Source organism: Stegostoma tigrinum, chromosome 1 (genome assembly GCF_030684315.1).
Source record: "Stegostoma tigrinum isolate sSteTig4 chromosome 1, sSteTig4.hap1, whole genome shotgun sequence".
NCBI lineage: Eukaryota > Metazoa > Chordata > Chondrichthyes > Orectolobiformes > Stegostomatidae > Stegostoma > Stegostoma tigrinum.
In genome coordinates, this window is record NC_081354.1 from 3,739,131 (window position 1) to 3,759,526 (window position 20,396).

General features: G+C 48.0%; 1 protein-coding gene across 3 annotated transcripts in view; it reads left to right on the top strand.

Moving 5' to 3' along the window:
* Positions 1-20,396, top strand: part of LOC125450951 (electrogenic sodium bicarbonate cotransporter 1-like) — a 223,375-nt gene that overhangs the window by 163,771 nt on the left and 39,208 nt on the right. For all 3 annotated transcript variants that reach the window (XM_059648092.1, XM_059648140.1, XM_059648179.1), the window contains 5 exons: positions 225-338; positions 5,478-5,639; positions 11,316-11,494; positions 14,541-14,613; positions 20,108-20,176. In XM_059648092.1, the coding sequence (XP_059504075.1) occupies positions 225-338; positions 5,478-5,639; positions 11,316-11,494; positions 14,541-14,613; positions 20,108-20,176 (597 nt within the window). The remainder of the gene's footprint in view (positions 1-224; positions 339-5,477; positions 5,640-11,315; positions 11,495-14,540; positions 14,614-20,107; positions 20,177-20,396) is intronic.

Below are 20,396 nucleotides of genomic sequence, written 5' to 3' on the forward strand. Positions count from 1 at the left end.
CTGTAGTTCCATTGAGATTTCTTTAGTTCCACCAGTACTACAGTCTCTCAGATAAGGAAAACATTGATGACTGTGGAAAGTGTCAAACATCTCAGATGGTGAACTGTCCTTTCACTACCTGATGTTGGGATACCCTTTATATTCTTTCATGGCAAGTGGAGGGTTAGTGTTTGCTGTGTGTGGGACACATTAATAACCCATGTTTTTTTATCTCTCCCCATCAGATTCGAAAACTGATAAGTGACTTTGCCATCATCATCGCCATTCTGTTGTTCTGTGGACTTGATGCTCTGGTTGGAGTCGATACACCAAAGCTCATAGTGCCAAGCGAGTTCAAGGTTTGTCAATCATATAATTCCTTGCCATCTTATTCCTTATAAATGGGAGACTGATTCCCTCTCCCTGCCTTCCATTTTTCCTTCTGAGTTGAAACTATATTTCTCCAAATCAATTTCCATCAGTAAACTGGCCCCTTTGAATCTTCCATAAAAGCTGACGTTTCGGGCCGAGACCCTTCATCAGAAAAATTTCTGATGAAGAGTCTAGGCCCGAAACGTCAGCTTTTGTGCTCCTGAGATGCTGCTTGGCCTGCTGTGTTCATCCAGCTCCACACTTTGTTATCTCAGATTCTCCAGCATCTGCAGTTCCCATTACCTTTGAATCTGCCAGCTGTGTTGTGTTTTATCAAACCTTTTATGGTGTATGTATTCCACAGAATGTTAGCCTGTAGGTGTAATATTGGAAATTGGGGACACTGCAGTCGGGGGGATATAAAATGAAATGGACAAGCTCAGATTTTTAGCCAAGCAATTACTACAACAAACCAACTAAGTCTGACCTAACCATTTTGCAGGACTTCCATTCTGTGTTGGCAACTTGTCCTCCAAATGTGATCTTTCATTATATCATAAGCAGAGAATGAGGCCACTCAGCCCAGTATTGCTCTTTGCCAGGGCTGCTAACACGTTTTCCATTTTCAACTGTTTAGCCAATTCCTCTTTCAGAGTTAACAACAACAACAACAAAAACAGAAGTTGCTGGAAAAGCTCAGCAGGTCTGCCCGCGTCTGTGAAGGAGAAAACAGAGTAAATGTTTTGGGTCCAGTGACCCTTCCTCAGAAACTCTCTCAGAGTTACTGATTATCAGGCCATGGGTATGAAAGGGTTAATCTACGTGCTAAGTGCTGAAGTTCTGCCCATTCTGATGGGTAACACAGCTCCTGTGTGGAGAGTGGAGCAGTTTGACATTCAGGGAGTTGGCTATAATCTCCTCATGGAGGTGCATGATCTTTTCTCTCTGTCATTAGTGAAAGTTTGGCTGTCTCTGAGTTAATGTACCCTGTGTTGAGTTACTGCTGCTCTCTGCTGGCTCTTGCTCATGGCCTGTCCCCCACCACAGACTACTGGCCATCCCATGGTCACTGTTTGGAAGAGCTGGGGGAGACCTCCCTAGTGTCCTGGATAGTATTATCTCTCAGAACACTGTCCCTGAATCAGATTGGCTGGTTAAGGGCCCACTGAGACGAGCAGGGGAAGGGGAATTGGTGGCAGCATGCTCTACCAGCCACAGTCCACCAGTAGATGACACCAGAATATAAGAAGGTACCAACACTGGGCAGCACACTATGTTACGACAGGTCCTTTTATTGAATTTGCTTCCACACTGGACCCCCACAGTCCTGAACCCACTCAGCATACCTCGCAACATATTCCTCATGTCAACAACTCGCTGTGTAAAAAGCTCCTTCTCTGACATTTTGGTGAGTCAGTGTCAATCTCTATCCTCTGGTTGTGAATTGACCTGCCAGTAGCACAGTTAGTGCTCTTTGAGCCTATTAGATCTTTCCCCATTATGAGAAGTTGTGTTTGTTTGTTTTGCCAACAAAAATGTTAACTCCGAAACTAGCCATAACCCTAAAGCTAGCCATAATCCGAATTCTAGCCCAACCCAAACACTAACCCGAGCTGCAACCCTAATCCTAACGCTAGCCCTAACGCAAACCCTAACCCAATCCTCGCCCTATTGCTAGACCCACCCCTACTCTACACCTAATCCCAACTCTAATCCTAATCTTAGCCCCTTCCCCAACCCAGATCCTAACCTTACCCCTACCCCAACCAAAATCCTAACCCTACCCCTACCCCAACTCAAATCATAACCCTACCCCTTCCACAACTCAAATCCTAACCCTACCCCTACCCTTAAACTAACCAAAATCCTAACCCTACCCTTAACCTAACCAAAATCCTAACCCTAACCCTAACCCCAACCCTAACCCAAATCCTAACCATACGCCTACCCCTAACCCAAATCCTAACCCTAACCCAACCTAAACCCTAATGGTAACTCTTACCCTAATGCTAACCCTACCCCCAACCCTTAACTCTAATCTTAACCCGAACCCCAGCCCTCACCCTAACCATAACCGTAACCGTAACCCTAACCTTAACTGTTTCCTCAATGGCTTAATTGGGAGAGTTGGTGGTAACATTCACATCATCTGAGTTAGAAAAGTGTGGTTTCAAGATGCAGTTCAGAAACTCCAAGTATGTAATCTGAGCTGACAGACCAAGTACATTTCTGAGAGTGCTGCATGGTCAGAGCAGCTGGCTCTGAGCAATGGCATGATGTAAATTCACATCCTTTCTCACCATGATTTCAGGAATTGAATTCAGTCAGATCAGAAGCAGGAAAACCATTAACACATTAACTGATTGGTGGGAGGCGCCAAGATGGGGAGCACTTGGCCTTAGTCCAATCCTTATTGGAGTGACCATGGGGATTGGCCCCGCAACTACAGGAGCACCATGAGGCAGGATCCTGAACTCCTGAGCCTGGCTAACTCTCCCAATCACAAAGACATAGACACACACACTCACCAAAAAGATCCCATTGTTAGGGCCTCCGGTGGAGAATTGAGCCCAGTTTTGTGCCCCACTCTTTCAAAAAATGTGGAGGCCGTAGGGAGGGTGCAGGCAGAATTCCGGAAAACAGTTCCTGGAATGAAGATCTGCATGTATATGGATGGATTGGAGAAGGTTGGTATGCTTCCTTAGAGGAGGGAGGATTGAGAGGACTGTTCAAGATCATGAAGGTTTTAGACAGAGTAGATAGGGGATAAACTATCCTCATTGGTAGCAAGATTGTGAACCGGGGAACAAAGATTATTGAGCTTGGCAAAAAAGCAAGCAGTGTGGACACCAGGAGAGACATCTTCATGTAGTGAGTGCTTAGAATCTAGAAGGAGCTACCTGAGAGTGTGCTGGACGCAGTTTAATCATGCCTTTCAAGAGGGAATTGGATTATTACCTGAAGAGCAAGAATGTTCAGGGTTATGAAGAAAAGTCAGAGGACTGGTGTTGCTCATTTGGAGAACTACTGCAGACAGGTTGAGCAGACCCTCTCTGATGAAGGGTCTAGGCCCGAAACGTCAGCTTTTGTGCTCCTGAGATGCTGCTTGGCCTGCTGTGTTCATCCAGCTCCACACTTTGTTATCTTGAGCAGAATGGCCTGTTTCTGTGCTCTAACAATTCTGTGATTAATGTGAACCAATACCAAACTTCGGTTGGATTTTCCCAACTTGGCTTTTTTGAGGCCAGGTACTTCTGGCTGTGCTTTCATTTCCTTCTCACAGGCGAAGGTAGGGAATCTAATTGAAATGTTTAAAATGGTCACTGGAATTTTATTGGGTCAATAAAAAGAATTTATTTCCTGTGGGGTGGGGTGGGGGAGGGCAGATTGAAGGGAGCAGGACCTTAAACTCCAAGGCAGGGTGTTCAGGAGTGATTAAGATTAGATTAGATTAGATTTCCTACAGAGTGGAAACAGGCCCTTCGGCCCAACAAGTCCACACCTCCCCAAGAAGCATCCCACCCAGACCCATCCCCCTATAACTCACACACCCCTGAACACTGCGGGCAATTTAGCATGGCCAATCCACAGGGTGCATTTGTTCACACCTTGGGGAGTGACAGTTTAAACTCTCTCCCTGACGAGCTGTTGAGACTTGAGAATGGGGGAAGGGTCAATGGGAATTTCAGAACATCAGACTGATAACTCCTTATTAAGAATTAAGGAGAGTAAATGAAATTCCAATAAAGATGATTATAACAGAATGGGAGAACAGATTCAGGGACTGAACTCCAAAGCTCCTTCGAGGCTTGAGGTCCACACCAGTTCATTTACGTCCCGGCCCAAGGTATGACAATGTGTACAGGCTCAATACAGGATTAGGATTAGGGTTGTAATCTCTCCCCACTCCCTCATCCCCACTCGTAACATCCTTTGAGCGAGGGCAGATGACAAACCAATGGTCCCTACAGAGTGCCCCCTTTGTCCCATCCTGTTGAATTCAGGTCTGGTCTTTGAGCTATGGGATCATCTGATGCCACTGACCTGGGCTGCTTTCCTTCTATTTGCTACACGACAGTTTCAAGGATCCTCACCCTGCTGACCTTGCGGCCTGGCTTTAATCTGTTGGTGATGCACTGTTCAAACAGAAATGGCATTGCTCAGCCCATCCGCCATTTACTGAGATCATGGCTGATCTGGTCATCATCAACCCCACTTTCCTGCCTTTTTGCCATAAACACAGATCCCCTTTCTCAACAAAAATCCCTTCATCTCAGTCTTGAATTTACTTAATGACCCAGCCCCAACAGCCCTCTGTGGTAAAGAGCTCCACAGATTCACTTCTCTCTGAGAGAAGAAATTCCTCCTCATCTCTGTATTAAATGGGTAATCCCTTATTCTGAGATGAAGCTGTCTGGTCCTGGAATCTCCCACAAGGGGAAACCACCTCTCTACATCTACCCTGTCAAGTTCTCTAAGAGTCTACAATGTTTCCCTAAGGTCACCTATCAATTTTGTAAATATTTTTTATTTGTTCACGGGTTGTGAATGTCACCATTTGTCGCTCATCCAAAATTACTCAGAGGGCAACCTGGAGTCAGTGGGCCTGAGTCACATGTAGGCCAGACTGGGAAACAATGACAGATTTCCTTCTTGAAGGGCATTCCTGAACCATACGGGTTTTTTTTTAAATGACAATTGGCCATGAGACATAGCTTTTTAATTACAAATTTTCATTGAATTCAAATTTCGCCATCTGCCACAGTGTGATTTGAACCTACATCCTCAGAATTTTGGCCTGGAGTTGTGGATTACTAGCCCAGTGACATTACTATTGCAGCTTCACAAATATTCCAATGAGTACAGGCCTAACCTAGTCACCCTCTCCTCATAAGACTCTTGTCCATACCTGGGATCAGCTGAGTGAATCTCCTGTGGACTGCCTCCAATGTCAGTCTAACTTCCCTCAGATAAGGATATGATGTGAATTCACACGGCAGTCCACTGTGTACTGTCTATTGGAGGTATACACACCCATTAGGAGTTGACAAGATGTACAGAAGATGTGTAGTTATTGTTCTGGGGGATGTCTACTACAACTTCACTGTTTCCTGTTCTTGTTTTAGCCGACCAGCCCAAACCGTGGCTGGGTTGTAACACCCTTTGGCGGTAACCCCTGGTGGGTGTGCCTCGCGTCCGGGCTCCCAGCTCTGCTCATCACCATCCTGATCTTCATGGACCAGCAAGTTACTGCAGTCATCGTCAACAGGAAAGAGCACAAACTCAAGGTCAGCATCAAGTGTTCATTGGAAATGTGCTGGTGAGTCAGGCCATTCAGCCCATCATACTCCCTTGAATGGGTTAGCCAGTTCATCATGTTCTTTCCCCCAAAAGTCTGGCAATATTTTTCCTTTTCACTCTTTGAAAGTTATCATGGAATTTGCTTCCTCTGCTCTTTCAGGCAGCGCTTTGTGGATTGCAACAACTCACTGCATTTCATTAACTCTCACCTCATCCTCAGGTTATTGTGCCAATTGCTATAAACCTGTACCATCAGGATATCAACTTTCCCACCACTGGAAACTGTTCTTCCTTAATCACTTGATCTCTATCTCCCCATGACTTTCTCCACTCGAAGGAGAACAATCCCAGCCTCAGCAGCCCCTCTACTTCCCTGAAAAGCCCAGCTCCCTGGTTTCCAATCTGCTGTGCGCCCTCGACATGGAGAGGTGCAGCTTCAGATAGGAGATCCTACACTCCACAGAAAAGAGACCAGCGTGGTGATTGATCAGCGATGGGAGAAGTGAATCAGGCACATGTACCACAGCTAATAACAGGGTGTGGAGCTGGATGAACACAGCAGGCCAAGCAACATCTTAGGAGCACAAAAGCTGACGTTTTGGGTCTAGACCCTTCATCAGGCACATGCACCTCAGCATCTGCAGTTCCCATTATCTCTGATACTATTTTAACCTCACTGCGAAGCCTCTTCCAGGGATGCCTAACCTGAAGAAGTTACCCTCCTCCCTCCGGACCAACCTCAGGGAATCTCTCTCCCATTGCAACTCTCTTGTAATCTCTTCGGCCTTGAAACTGCTCGACCATGTCCTGAAGCAAACCAGGTACCAGTCACGGTCGGACATAGAGCAGTTTTTCCGTCTTCCCTGGACTGACCTATCCCCTCCCTACCTCCCCACCTACACCCTCTCCACCTATCTTCTTTACTCTCCATCTTCAGTCCGCCTCCCCCTCTCTCCCTATTTATTCCAGAACCCTCACCCCATCCCCCTCTCTGATGAAGGGTCTAGGCCTGAAACGTCAGCTTTTGTGCTCCTGAGATGCTGCTTGGCCTGCTGTGTTCATCCAGCCTCACATTTTATTATCTTGGATTCTCCAGCATCTGCAGTTCCCATTATCTCTGCACCTCAGCTGATTGTTTCCATTACAGCTTCCTGCTCCTGCACCAACAGTGATTATGTACACGTTGCCACATCTCTAACCTGTGTGCTGTCTCACTCCACACACACACACACACACATATACACACACACACGCACACACACACGCACACACACACACACACACACACACACACACATATACACACACACACACATATACACACACACACACACACACACACACACACACATACACACACACACACATATACACACACACGCACACACACACACACACACACACACACACATATACACACACACACACGCACACACACACACACACACACACACACACACACGCACACACACACACACACACACAGGCACTCTCGCACACACGCAGACACACACAGACATACTCACAGACACACACACACACATATACACACACACACACACACACACACACACACACACAATTATTTGTTGGAAGCTGATTTCTCAGTTTTTTTTAAATTACGCAGCCTGAGATTGGTGAAACCTTAAGTAGTCATTAGCCACACACAGTAAAAGACACTGACACTCCGCTCTAGCCTGACACTCCCTCTGATCTCAATGCTCCTCTAATCCTGGATTCCAGTCCTCTCCAGATTTTAATCATCCCACCAATGGTGGCTGTGCTTTCAGCTGCCTGCATCCTAAGGTCTGGAATGCCGTCTCCAGCTCAGTTTCCTCCTCTAAGACTTTCTTAAAACCTATCTGTTTGACTGGCCATTCAATCACCTGCCTTTAGATCATCCAGTTGCCTGTCACTTCTACATGCTGCTCAATTGCCAGTATCTCTGCCTCAGGTCTGCTGCAGTGTTCCAGTGAAGCTCAGCTTGGGAACTCTACAACCTTTTGGACTCAAAATTGAGCTCAACAACTTTCAGGCTTGTGCTGTCCAATGTCCTTACTCCAACCCCCACACACCAGGCCTTGTAATCAGAAGGGCTGCCATTATCACTAACAGCCTCCATTAACAGCTATTCACCCTCTTTATCCACTCTTTTGTCTGACTACCTGCTGTTCTCTTTTCTTGACCTCTGTCTCCACCTACTGTTTACGCTTTACCACCACCCGCCCCACACTACCTTTTGCATAAATTTTTCTAGCTACCATCCGTTCTGAGCAAAGGTCACCAGACCTGAAACGTTAACTCTGGTGTTCTCTTCACAGATGCTGCCAGACCTGCTGAGCTTTTCCAGCAATTTCTGTTTTGGTTTATATGTAGTTCAGTGTCACAGCTAGTTTGGAAATGCTCCTGTTCGAAGCACCGTGGGATACTGAGCTGCATTGGTAGGAACTTAATGAGTCCACAAGGGGGTTGTCCGTTAGAGATACACAATTGGTAATGCTGCTTGTGGGGTCCCACTTCGCCTCAAGTGTGGGGCAGGACAGAGTTGGGGAGCAGGTCCCAAGCCTACTCCAACCACAGCAGGAATTGAACCTGCGCAGTTGGCATTATTCTGAACCACGAGCTAGCTTCACAGCGGAGCAGCCCCTGGCCTGGACTGATACTTCTCCAAAGCCAGCCAAAGTAGAGACAATATTTTTGTGATAACAAGCTGTAGAGCTGGAAGAACACAAGCAGCACGTTTCAGGCCTAGACCCTCCTTCAGAAGCAATATTTTTGTGTTTGATTTCCCTTTGGTGTGATGACATCCCTGTGGGGTTGACCTCAAGAGCACAAGGAATGTGAGTGATCGCTGATCAATGGAAAGGTCTCAGTCATTGTGGAAATGCAAGAATAAGGGACTTTCATGAAGTCAGGCCGTCCCTAAGAACAGCCAATGAAGCACTTTGCGAACTGTAGTTACCAATGAATCTCCACAAAGCTGGAGCGATGTTAGAGCAATGATCTTGCAGCACTAACACAGTCCCTGGTTATTACTGAATTAACTTTCAGAGTTTCCTCAGCACACCCCTCCTCCTCCCCACCGCCCCCCCCCCCCCACCACCACCCCCCGACGCCCCAATTCCTTGTGTGGAACAATGCTTCCTAAATGACAGTCTCTTTTAAACACATTGCCAGTTTCAATTACTTCGGTCTTTTGTACTAATCTGTGAAATAATAAGGGAGGGGTCTGTGTATCTCGGGGCAACAACACTTAAAATGATGAAAACGAAGGAGAATATAGAGTCTAAAGGTTCAAAAACAAGCCAGAATACAATAAAACAAAATTACAATCAGACAGTGTTGACAATCTTGCTCCTTTCTTCATTAATCATGAGACAGAAGTGAGTGCTTCTGTTAGACCTGCTTCCCTTATAAAACATTGACCTTTCTGCTTCATTTTGCCATCCTTTTAACTTGCTTCTTTAAAACTATTTCAGTTTAAATTTCTATTCTGCGCTGCATCAGTGTTTGGGATTTTCAGCTTCACTGGCCCCCCCAGGGGAGAGATTGAGTTACCAGCATGTTTCACATCTCACCTGACAACAACAACTCACATTTACATAGACTCTTATCACAGTAAAATGTCCACTGATACTTCACAGGACTAATAACAAACAAAATATTGACACAGAGTCACTTAAAGAGACATTAGGACAGACCACCTGAAACTCAGTTGTAAGGAACCTCTTAAAGCAGAACAGGGAACCCCTACAGTGTGGAAACAGGCCATTCAGCCCACACTAACACCAAAGCACATCCTACACAGAACCAAACATTTCCCTTGGTTAATACACCAACCCTGCACCTCCCAGGACACTCTGGGAAATTTAACACGACCCTCCCGGCCTGTCCCTGTAACCCTCCCCGTCGGTCCCTGTAACCCTCCTGGTGTGTCCCCGTAACCCTCCCAGTCTGTCCCTATAACCCTCCCGGTCTGTCCCTGTAACCCTCCCAGTGTGTCCCTGTAACCCTCCCGGTCTGTCCCTGTAACCCTCCCAGTGTGTCCCTGTAACCCTCCCAGACTGTCCCTGTAAACCTCCCGGTCTGTCCCTGTAACCCTCCCAGTGTGTCCCTGTAACCCTCCCGGACTGTCCCTGTAACCCTCCCGGACTGTCCCTGTAACCCTCCCAGTGTGTCGCTGTAAACCTCCCAGTCTGTCCCTGTAACCCTCCCAGTGTGTCCCTGTAACCCTCCTGGTGTGTCCCCGTAACCCTCCCAGTCTGTCCCTATAACCCTCCCGGTCTGTCCCTGTAACCCTCCCAGTGTGTCCCTGTAACCCTCCCGGTCTGTCCCTGTAACCCTCCCAGTGTGTCCCTGTAACCCTCCCAGACTGTCCCTGTAAATCTCCCGGTCTGTCCCTGTAACCCTCCCAGTGTGTCCCTGTAACCCTCCCGGACTGTCCCTGTAACCCTCCCAGTGTGTCGCTGTAAACCTCCCAGTCTGTCCCTGTAACCCTCCCAGTGTGTCCCTGTAACCCTCCCAGTGTGTCCCTGTAACCCTCCCGGACTGTCCCTGTAAACCTCCTGGTCTGTCCCTGTAACCCTCCCAGTGTGTCCCTGTAACCCTCCCGGACTGTCCCTGTAAACCTCCCAGTGTGCCCCTGTAACCCTCCCGGACTGTCCCTGTAAACCTCCCGGTCTGTCCCTGTAACCCTCTCAGTGTGTCCCTGTAACCCTCCCGGACTGTCCCTGTAAACCTCCCGGTCTGTCCCTGTAACCCTCCCAGTGTGTCCCTGTAACCCTCCCAGTCTGTCCCTGTAAACCTCCCGGTCTGTCCCTGTAATCCTCCCGGTGTGTCCCTGTAAACCTCCCTGTCTGTCCCTGTAACCCTCCCGGTCGGTCCCTGTAACCCTCCCAGTCGGTCCCCATAACCCTCCCGGTCTGTCCCTGTAACCCTCCCGGTCTGTCCCTGTAAACCTCCCGGTCTGTCCCTGTAACCCTCCCAGTCGGTCCCCATAACCCTCCCGGTCGGTCCCTGTAACCCTCCCGGTGTGTCCCTGTGAACCTTGATATATGTTTGGTACTGCACATGAATAAAGTATTCTTTAATTTAAAAAGTGAGGCACTCCCTCAGCACTGACCCTCCGACAGTGCGGCGCTCCCTCAGCACTGACCCTCCGACAGTGCGGCGCTCCCTCAGCACTGACCCTCCGACAGTGCGGCGCTCCCTCAGCACTGACCCTCCGACAGTGCGGCGCTCCCTCAGCACTGACTCTCCGACAGTGTGGCGCTCCCTCAGCACCAACCCTCCGACAGTGCCCACTCCCTCAGCACTGACCCTCCGACAGTGCCCACTCCCTCAGCACTGACCCTCCGACAGTGCCCACTCCCTCAGCACTGACCCTCCGACAGTGCCCACTCCCTCAGCACTGACACTCTGATAGTGCGGCACTGCCTCAGTAATGAACTTGCATCATCTCGGTGAGAGCTCATTAACTGAGAAATGATGAATCCACATTGCTTGTGAATTTTCTGAATGCTTGCATCTATTTTTATTGAGTTTGACAATCTAACCTTCGATCTCCTTGCATGTTGTAATTTTACGTGGATTAAAGATACATTTGAGGAGAAATCGCATCATGTATGGACTGCATTGTTTTGTGGTTTATTTTGTTTGTACAGAAAGGAGCTGGTTATCACCTTGATCTCTTCTGGGTGGCTCTCCTGATGGCACTTTGCTCGGTGATGGGGTTACCGTGGTATGTAGCTGCCACTGTGATCTCCATCGCACACATCGACAGCTTGAAGATGGAGACCGAGACATCTGCTCCGGGAGAAATCCCGAAATTTCTGGGTGTCAGGTAGGAATTGTCTCATTGACAGCTTCTCTTAAGGATTCACAAACAGTGACCTATTCCCAGTGATCTGACTGGCACTAACTCTCAGGAAGGAGATACTAAGGGCAGAATTATAACCACACAGAATGAAGAGCATGCCATTCAGCCCCTCGAGCCTGCTGTGCAGTTCTTTAGCTTCATAGCTGGCCTGGTTCCAGCACACTTCTGCTTCCCCCTGTCCAACCCCTTCTGACTCTGGTTAGCCCAGAACCTGTCCATCTCTGCCTTCCGGCATAGCCTCAGGCAGAATGAAGTGACGAGGGCTCAGTCCGGGTATATTCCTCGCTCCTTCCTTCCAATGTGAGGCCTGGAGGTAGCAGTCTTTCCTGTGATTGCTGCGAGGAAGCGTAGAGACACACCAGACTCCCATTGCCTCAGCAGAGGGTCCAGGCATAAACTCTAAATGGCCAGAAACAATTGACAGCCGGTGCTTCGAAACTCCTATTGTGTAGAACCACAGCTGTGAAATTGTGCACAGTGCGCTCACCCCCCCCACCCAATACACACACACACACACACACACACACACACACACACACACAAGCGCCATACCAGCCTGGGTCACTTACTGCCCATTTCACATGTTTCAGACTGAGACAGAGCTTTAGTCGCGGACTGGGGAGAGCTTCCCAGGTCACACAGTGTCCTTTACAATCGCCCAACGTAGTGGACAGACCCTCAGTCTGAACATGTGAACCACCAACAGTGTTGCATTCCCTCAGTGGGTCAGAGTTTTGGATGCCAGGTTTGCCCACAGTGCCCAAGTCACTGTTGAATGTTGCGAGAGGAAATCCCCCTTGGGTGCAGCAGGCTGTAGTGAAACAGAACACTGTATTACTACATCTGGAGGGTCACGCACAGCATTGCTCTCGGTACTGAAGAAAGGATGGAAATGCATTGGAAACAGTTCAGAGAAGGACTCCCAGACTAATCACTGGAAGGGGCGGATTGTTTTATGAGGAAAGGTCGGTCAGGTTGGGCCTGTATCTGCTGGTGTTTAGAACAGTAAGAGGGGACTTGATTGAAACATCTGAGATGCTGCGGGATCTTGACCAGCTGGAGAGTGATGGGATAAAAGTGGAAATGACGTTTCCTCTTTTGGAAGATATGGGGTTGCTGTTTATAAATCGGGGTCATCCATTTAAAAGAAATGGGGCAATATATTTTCTCAGAGGGTTGTAAATCATTGGAACTCCACCCCCCAACCAACCGAAGAGCTGGTGGGAGCAGACCGAGATGGATAGGTTTGTGTTAAGCTTGTGAGCGGAAGGTGAGCAGGGGAATTTGGGAATGAGGCTACAGTCATGACCTTATTGAATGGTGGAGTAGGCCCAAGGAGCTGAGCCCGGTCCTCGGTTGTGAGTTCATCCAAATATTGATTTCTGCTGTTATTGACAGTAAATGTGCACCACTTCCGCATTCTCAGAATTGTTCCAGTGCAGAAATTGGCCATTTAGGACATGGTTAATGACATTTCTTTTATTGTGCAAGCAACATTTTATTTTTGCATTTATTCTTCACTCAATCTATGATGTTATTGTTGAGTGTCACTCTGTCTGATCTGTGGGACTTGGCTGGATGGATGGTTTCAGCGGGCCCTGTGGTTTGAGCCTTATAAACATCATTGTCTAAACACGGCCTCACTGCAGGTGGGAGGGGTGGGGTGGGTGTCGGGGGGGGTGTGCGGGGGGATGCGGGCATTCATTGAAATGTCGGGGGTGAGTTCAGAGCCTGCAAAGGCAAACACTCTGAGATGGACACACACACCTGGACAGCTCTATCACAGTCCTTAGCTCCTCATTTCCTTCCCTTGACTGTCTGTTCCCAACTGACCACACCAGGCCCACTTTGTCTCCACATGTCCACAACCCCATCATCTGTCATCAAATCATACAGAACAGGCCCTTCAGCCCATTGGGTCAGTATGACCAGAAAGATACGACTCCCTGCACTAGTCCCACTTTCCAGCACTGGGTCCATAGCCTTGGGTATTATGGCCCTTCAAATACTCATCTAAGTAATTATTAAAGGTTGTGTGGTTTCCTGCCTTAACTACCCTCCCAGGCAGCTCATTCCAGATCCCCACCACCCTCTGAACCCCCAAATCCCGTCTTAAACCTTCTACCTTTCACCTTAAAATAATGTCGCTTCTAACTGAGCATTTGACCAAAGGGAGCTGCTGCTTTCTATTCATTCTGCCCATGCCCCTCATAATCTTATCCACTTCTATTAGGTCTCTCTCCACCTTCTCTGCTCCAAAGAAAACAGCCTGAGTCTATCCAGCCTCCCTTCATCGCTGGAATGCCTCATCCCAGGCTACATCCTGGTGAATCTCCTCAGCAATCCCTTCAGTGCAACCACATTCTTCCGATAGTGCAGTGACCAGAACTGTACAGTGTTCCAACTGTGGCCGAACCTAAGTTCTAGACACCTCTTCCAATGCTCCGCGTCCCCAAATTCTGGGCCACTCTCCTCCTCAGCACTGACTGACGCTCATCATTACTGAGCCTTGAAAGAAGTGTCTGATCCCTGGCTGCACCCCTGGTCCTGTAGAGTTAACCCCCCGCCACAGCCAAAGAAACCCCCTGACCTTACACAGATCTGAACTCAGACTGGTGTTGCTTACCAGCTTTATATGATGGTGAGTGAGCCAGATATGATGTGATGAGTGCGTGCCACTCTTTTCACCCGAGGGCCTTTTTTAAAAACAGATGCATGTAAACAATTATTCACAGGACACCAATATATTAAATGTATCATGCCACCATAGAATATTGTGAGGCTCGATACATCATGAACCCATGGCTGGCCTTAATTCAATATCAGGAGATCAACGTTTCCCATTCTGCCCAATTAATTCACCCATGTGTCACATTTCCCACTCTTCCAAATTCCATAACATTCTCCCTAATGAGTTTATTTTGTGAAATGCAGTATAGTTTCATGTTAACACTCTTTTTTGTTAGTGATAGTGTTGTCCTTGCTAAATGCTTTTGCTGTCTGTTTCCAGGGAACAGCGTGTGACTGGGACGATAGTCTTCATTCTAACAGGTGTATCTGTCTTCATAGCTCCCATACTAAAGGTACCAGATTTAAATATTCCTTCCAGAATAACTAATCACACATTTTTCAGGGGATGTAAATAAACTGCACAAATGGTCATTTTTAGTTTGTCTTGTGTCCTTCACCATCTCTCTATCCATAGCTGTTATCATTTTGCAAAATGTGCGCACACACTTTTAAGTTTCATTGTCAGCATTTTCTCTTATGTAGTGAAGTGAAAATTGTACAAACCCACTCTCTCTCACACACACACACACAAACCCACTCTCTCTCACACACACACACACAAACCCACTCTCTCACACACACACACACACACAAACCCACTCTCTCTCTCTCATACACACAAACCCACTCTCTCTCACACACACACACAAACCTACTCTCTCTCTCACACACACACTCAAACCCACTCTCTCACACACACACGCACACAAACTCACTCTCTCTCACACACACACACACACACACACAAACCCACTCCCTCACACACAAACACAAACCCACTCTCTCTCACACACACACACAAACCCACTCTCTCTCACACACACACAAACCCACTCTCTCTCACACACACACACAAACCCACTCTCACTCGCACACACACACACACACACACACACACAAACCCACTCTCTCACACACACACACACAAACCCACTCTCTCTCACATACACACACAAACCCACTCTCTCTCACACACACACAAACCCACTCTCTCTCACACACACACACAAGCCCACTCTCTCACACACGTGCACACACACAAACCCACTCTCTCTCTCACACACACACACAAACCCACTCTCTCTCTCACACACGCACACAAAACCACTCTCTCACACATGCGCACACAAACCCATTCTCTCTCACACACACACACACCTGAAACGTCAGCTTTTGTGCTCCTGAGATGCTGCTTGGCCTGCTGTGTTCATCCAGCTCCACACTTTGTTATCTTGGATTCTCCAGCATCTGCAGTTCCCATTATCACTCACACAGATACGCTCTCTCTCTCTCACACACACACACACTCTCTCTCTCAAACACACATATGCTGTCACCCACACACAAACACATATGCTGTCTCACACACACACAAACCTACTCTCTCTCACACACACACATATACACCCTCTCTCTCACACACATGGTCTCTGTCACGCACAAACATATACGCTCTCTCTCTCATACACACACACATTCCCTGTCTCTCGCGCTCACACACATACAGACACACACACACACACACACACACACACACACACACACACACACACACACACACACACACGCGCGCGCGCGCGCGCTCTCTCTCTCACACACACACACACAAACACTGTCTCTTTCAGACACGTATTCAGCGTTATCCAGCAGCACCTGCTCAGCAATAATCCGCTCAGTGACGCCCAGTTTGGGTTCCACCAGGGCCACTCAGCTCCTGACCTCATTACAGTCTTGGTTCAAACATGGGCAAAGAACTGACTTCCAGAGGTGAGGTGAGAGTGACAGCCCTTGATATCAAGGCTGCATTCGACCGAGTGTGGCATCAAGGAGTTCCAGCAAACCTGGAATCAATGGGTATTGTGGGCAACCCTCCGGTGGTTGGAGTCAGACCTGACACATAGGAAGTTCGCTGTGGTTGTTGGGGGTCATTCATCTCAGCTCCAGGATATCTCTGCAGGAGTTCCTCAGGGTAGTGTCCTAGGCCCAACCATCTTCAGCTGCTTCATCAATGACTCTCCCTCCATCATTAGGTCAGAAATGGGGATGTCTGCCGACGATTACACAATGTTCAGCATCATTCGCGACTCCTCAGATACTGAAGCAGTCCCTGCTCACATGCAACAAGATCTGGGTAAAATCCAGGCTTGGGCTGACAAGTGGCGAGTGACATTTGTGCTACTCAAATGCCAGGCAGTGACCATCATCAATAACAGACAATCTCACCATCACCCCCTAACATTCAATGGTGTTACCATCACTGACTACCCCCACTATCAACATCCTGAGGGTTACCATTTACCCAAAAGTCATCTGAAGATGCCACATCAACACAGCAGCTATAAGGGCAGGTCAGAATTTGCAAATACTGCAGCGAGTAACTCACCTCCCGACTCCCCAAATTCTCTCCCACCATCTACAACCCACAAGTCAGGAGTGTGATGGAACGCTCCCCACTTGCCTGGATGGGGGCAGCTCCAACAACACTCAAGAAGCTCAACACCATCCAGGACAAAGCAGCCGCTTGATTGGCATCACATCCACAAACATCCCACTCCCTCCACCACCGACACTCAGTAGCAGCCGTGTGTACTGTCTACAGGGTGCACTGCAGAAATTCACCAAAGGCCCTCAGACAGCACCTTCCAAACCCACGACCACTTCGTAGAGCCTCTACAGTGTCAAAACAGGCCATTCAGCCCAACAGGTCCAAACCACCCCTCTGAAGAGCAACCCACCCAGATCCATTCCCCTACCCCTGCATTTCCTAAGTCTAATCCACCTAACCTAAATATCCCTGGACACTATTTAGCTTGGCCCTGCCCACCTTTGGGCTGTGAGAGGAAAACGGCACAGACACGGGGAGAACGTGCAAACTTCACACAGACACTCACCCGAGGGTGGGATTGAACCCAGGTCCCTGGCACTGTGAGGCAGCAGTGCCAACCACTGAGCCACCGTGCCATACTTCTATCTAGAAGGACAAGGGCAGCAAATACATGTGAACGCCACCCCCTGCAAGTTCCCCTCCAAGCCACTCACCCTCCTGACTTGGAAATATATCGCTGTTCCTTCAGTGTCACTGGGTCAAAATCCTGGAATTCCCGCTCTATGGGCATTGTGGGTCAATTTAAACCCGAAGAAGTGCATTGCTTTAGGGAGGCAGTTCAGACCACCTTCTCCAGGGCAAATGGCAATTCACAATAAATGCTTGTTCAGCCAATCATGACCTCAGCTAATGTAGACCGTAACAAATAAGAGAAGGGTGAGGCCAGTCGGCCCCTCAAGGCTATTCTGCCAGTCAGTCGGATCATGGCCGATCCGACATTCCTCACATCCACTTTCCTGCCCTTTCACTGTAACCCTGATTGCCTAACTGATCAAGAATCTATTGATTTCTGCCCTAAATATACACAAAAACTCTGCCCCCATGGCTGTCTGTGACCAGGGGTGACAGACTCAATCCTCTGAGAGAAGAAATTCCTCTGCCTCTCAGTTTCAAATTGGTGCCCATTCATTCTGAGACTGTGCCGTCTGGTCCTAGACTCTCCCATGAATGGAAACATCCTCTCAGCATTGATCCTGTTAGGCCCCTTAAGAGTCCTTTATGTCTCAATGAGATCACCTCTCATTTTTCTAAGCTCCAGTGAGTAGAGTCCCAACTTGTTCAGCCTTTGCTCATAAGACAATCCCTGCGTACCGGGGATCACCCGAGTGAAGCTTCTCAGAAATATAGAAATAAAGAAAACATTCTCACACAAATACTTTCTCTCTCTCTCTCTCTCACACAGACACACACACATGTGCACACACGCACACATGTGCACACAGACAACACACACACACACGTGCACACACACAACAAGCACACACATGCACATACACAGAAACACATATGCACGCGCACACACACACACACACACACACACACACACACACACAAATACACGCACAAACGCACACACAAACATGCATGCACACACGAACACACGCACACACTCATAAACGTGTACACATACACAAACACACACACTCAGACACATACACACACACACTCAGACACATACACACACACAGACACACACACACACACACACAGACACAAACACAGGCACACACACAAATATGAGGCTCAATTTGCTTGAAGAGCTGAGCTTTGTTTGCTTTGATGCTGCAGGATTCTGCTGCCTCCTTATGGTGAGTTCTCACCAGTGCATCTCAGACAAATGACTATTCTGAAATTTTAACTTGAATTATGCCTATTGTTCTTCCGTCTTTCAAAAAGTTCCATAAAAATGTTTTTTGCTGGGACTTATTTGAAGAATGTGTGTGTGTGCTTGTGTGTTTGTGTGTGTGTGTGTGTGTGTGTGTGTGTGTGACTGTGTGCGTGTGTGTGTGTGTGTCTGTATGTGTATGTGTGTGTGTGTGTGTGTGTGTGTGCATGCGAGTGTGTCTGTATTTGTGTATGTGTGTGTGTATGTATGTGTGTGTGTGTATGTGTGTGTCTGTGCGTGTGTGTGTGTGTGTGTCTGTGTGTGTGTGTGTGTGTGTGTGTCTGTGTATGTGTGTGTGTGTGTCTGTGTATGTGTGTGTGTGTCTGTGTGTGTGTGTCTGTGTGTGCATGCGAGTGTGTCTGTATTTGTGTATGTGTGTGTGTATGTGTGTGTGTGTGTCTGTGTGTGTGTGTCTGTATGTGTGTGTGTGTGTATGTGTGTGTGTATGTGTAAGTATGTGTCTCTGTGTGTGTGTGTGTGTGTGTGTGTGTGTCTGTATGTGTGTCTGTGTGAGTATGTGTGTGTGTGTCTGTGTGTGTGTGTATGTGTAAGTATGTGTCTGTGTGTGTGTGTGTGTGTGTGTGTGTATTGGGGGGAGGGAAGAAAGGGTGTGTCTGTGTGTGTGTGTGTGTGTGTGTGTATTGGGGGGAGGGAAGAAAGGGTGTGTCTGTGTGTGTCTGTGTGTGTGTGTGTGTGTGTGTGTGTGTGTGTGTGTGTATTGGGGGGAGGGAAGAAAGGGTGTGTCTGTGTGTGTCTGTGTGTGTGTGTGTGTCGTGTCTGTGTGTGTCTGTGTGTGTGTGAGAGTGAGAGAGAGCGACTGTGTGCCCATGGGGAAATCTGGACGTTGTCTCGAGATGGGAAGGGGGTACCTGGAGATAGATTCTGCTCTTGCCCGTCTACTGATAGCCCAACAGTCAGTGACTAACATCAACAAGGAATAAAAACCAGAGAGAGAAATGTTTGCTTTCAGAAGAAAGGACAAACACAGCTTCCCTCAGACTAGCTGGACTCCAGGCAAGGGGTTAGGTTGAGAAAGCAGAACCTTCATGCCGTTAGGAGCTGAGGTAGGGTTCAAACCCACACTGCATCACAAAGCAACCATCCAGCCAACTGAGCTAAATACCCCCCCATGTGATCTGGCCTGCCGTTATCCCACGGGTCTCTGGGGGCTGCTTTCTCATGAGGGAGAGGGCCAGGTGGTGGCAATTTAGCCTGTGCATCACCAGACCCCTCAGGCCAGTCTTCTGCCTGACTGATTTTAATCACTCCATCTCCTGGGTCACTGTACCTTCAGCTGCCTGAACATGAGCATTGGCATTCCCTCCCTGTACCTTCTAACCCTCCCTTAATCATCTAACATTGTACTTCTCATGTGGTTCAATGTTCAATTTTTCTCAAGAATGCCCCTTTGAAGCAGCCTGGAGAGTTTTGCTGTGACAAAGGCTCAATGTAAATGTAATGGGTTGTTGTTGACTGTAGGTTACCGTCAGTAATTTGACTTTCTCCTTTGTTGCAGTACATCCCAATGCCTGTACTTTATGGAGTTTTCCTGTACATGGGAGTAGCTTCTCTCAAAGGTGTACAGGTCAGTAACCATAACAACAGCGACGGCTTTTAAGCTACATTCCAAAGAAACCATCTGACAATTATTAACCAACACCTCGATTGTCAATCTTCCTCTGAATATCTGCCTCTGAAAATGATCGGACAGACAATTATTTCACTGAGAGGTTACAAATCATTTCAGCGCATAGCCTTAAGAAATAGATCACACCGCACTGTCACAGGGTCAGTGCTGAGGGAGC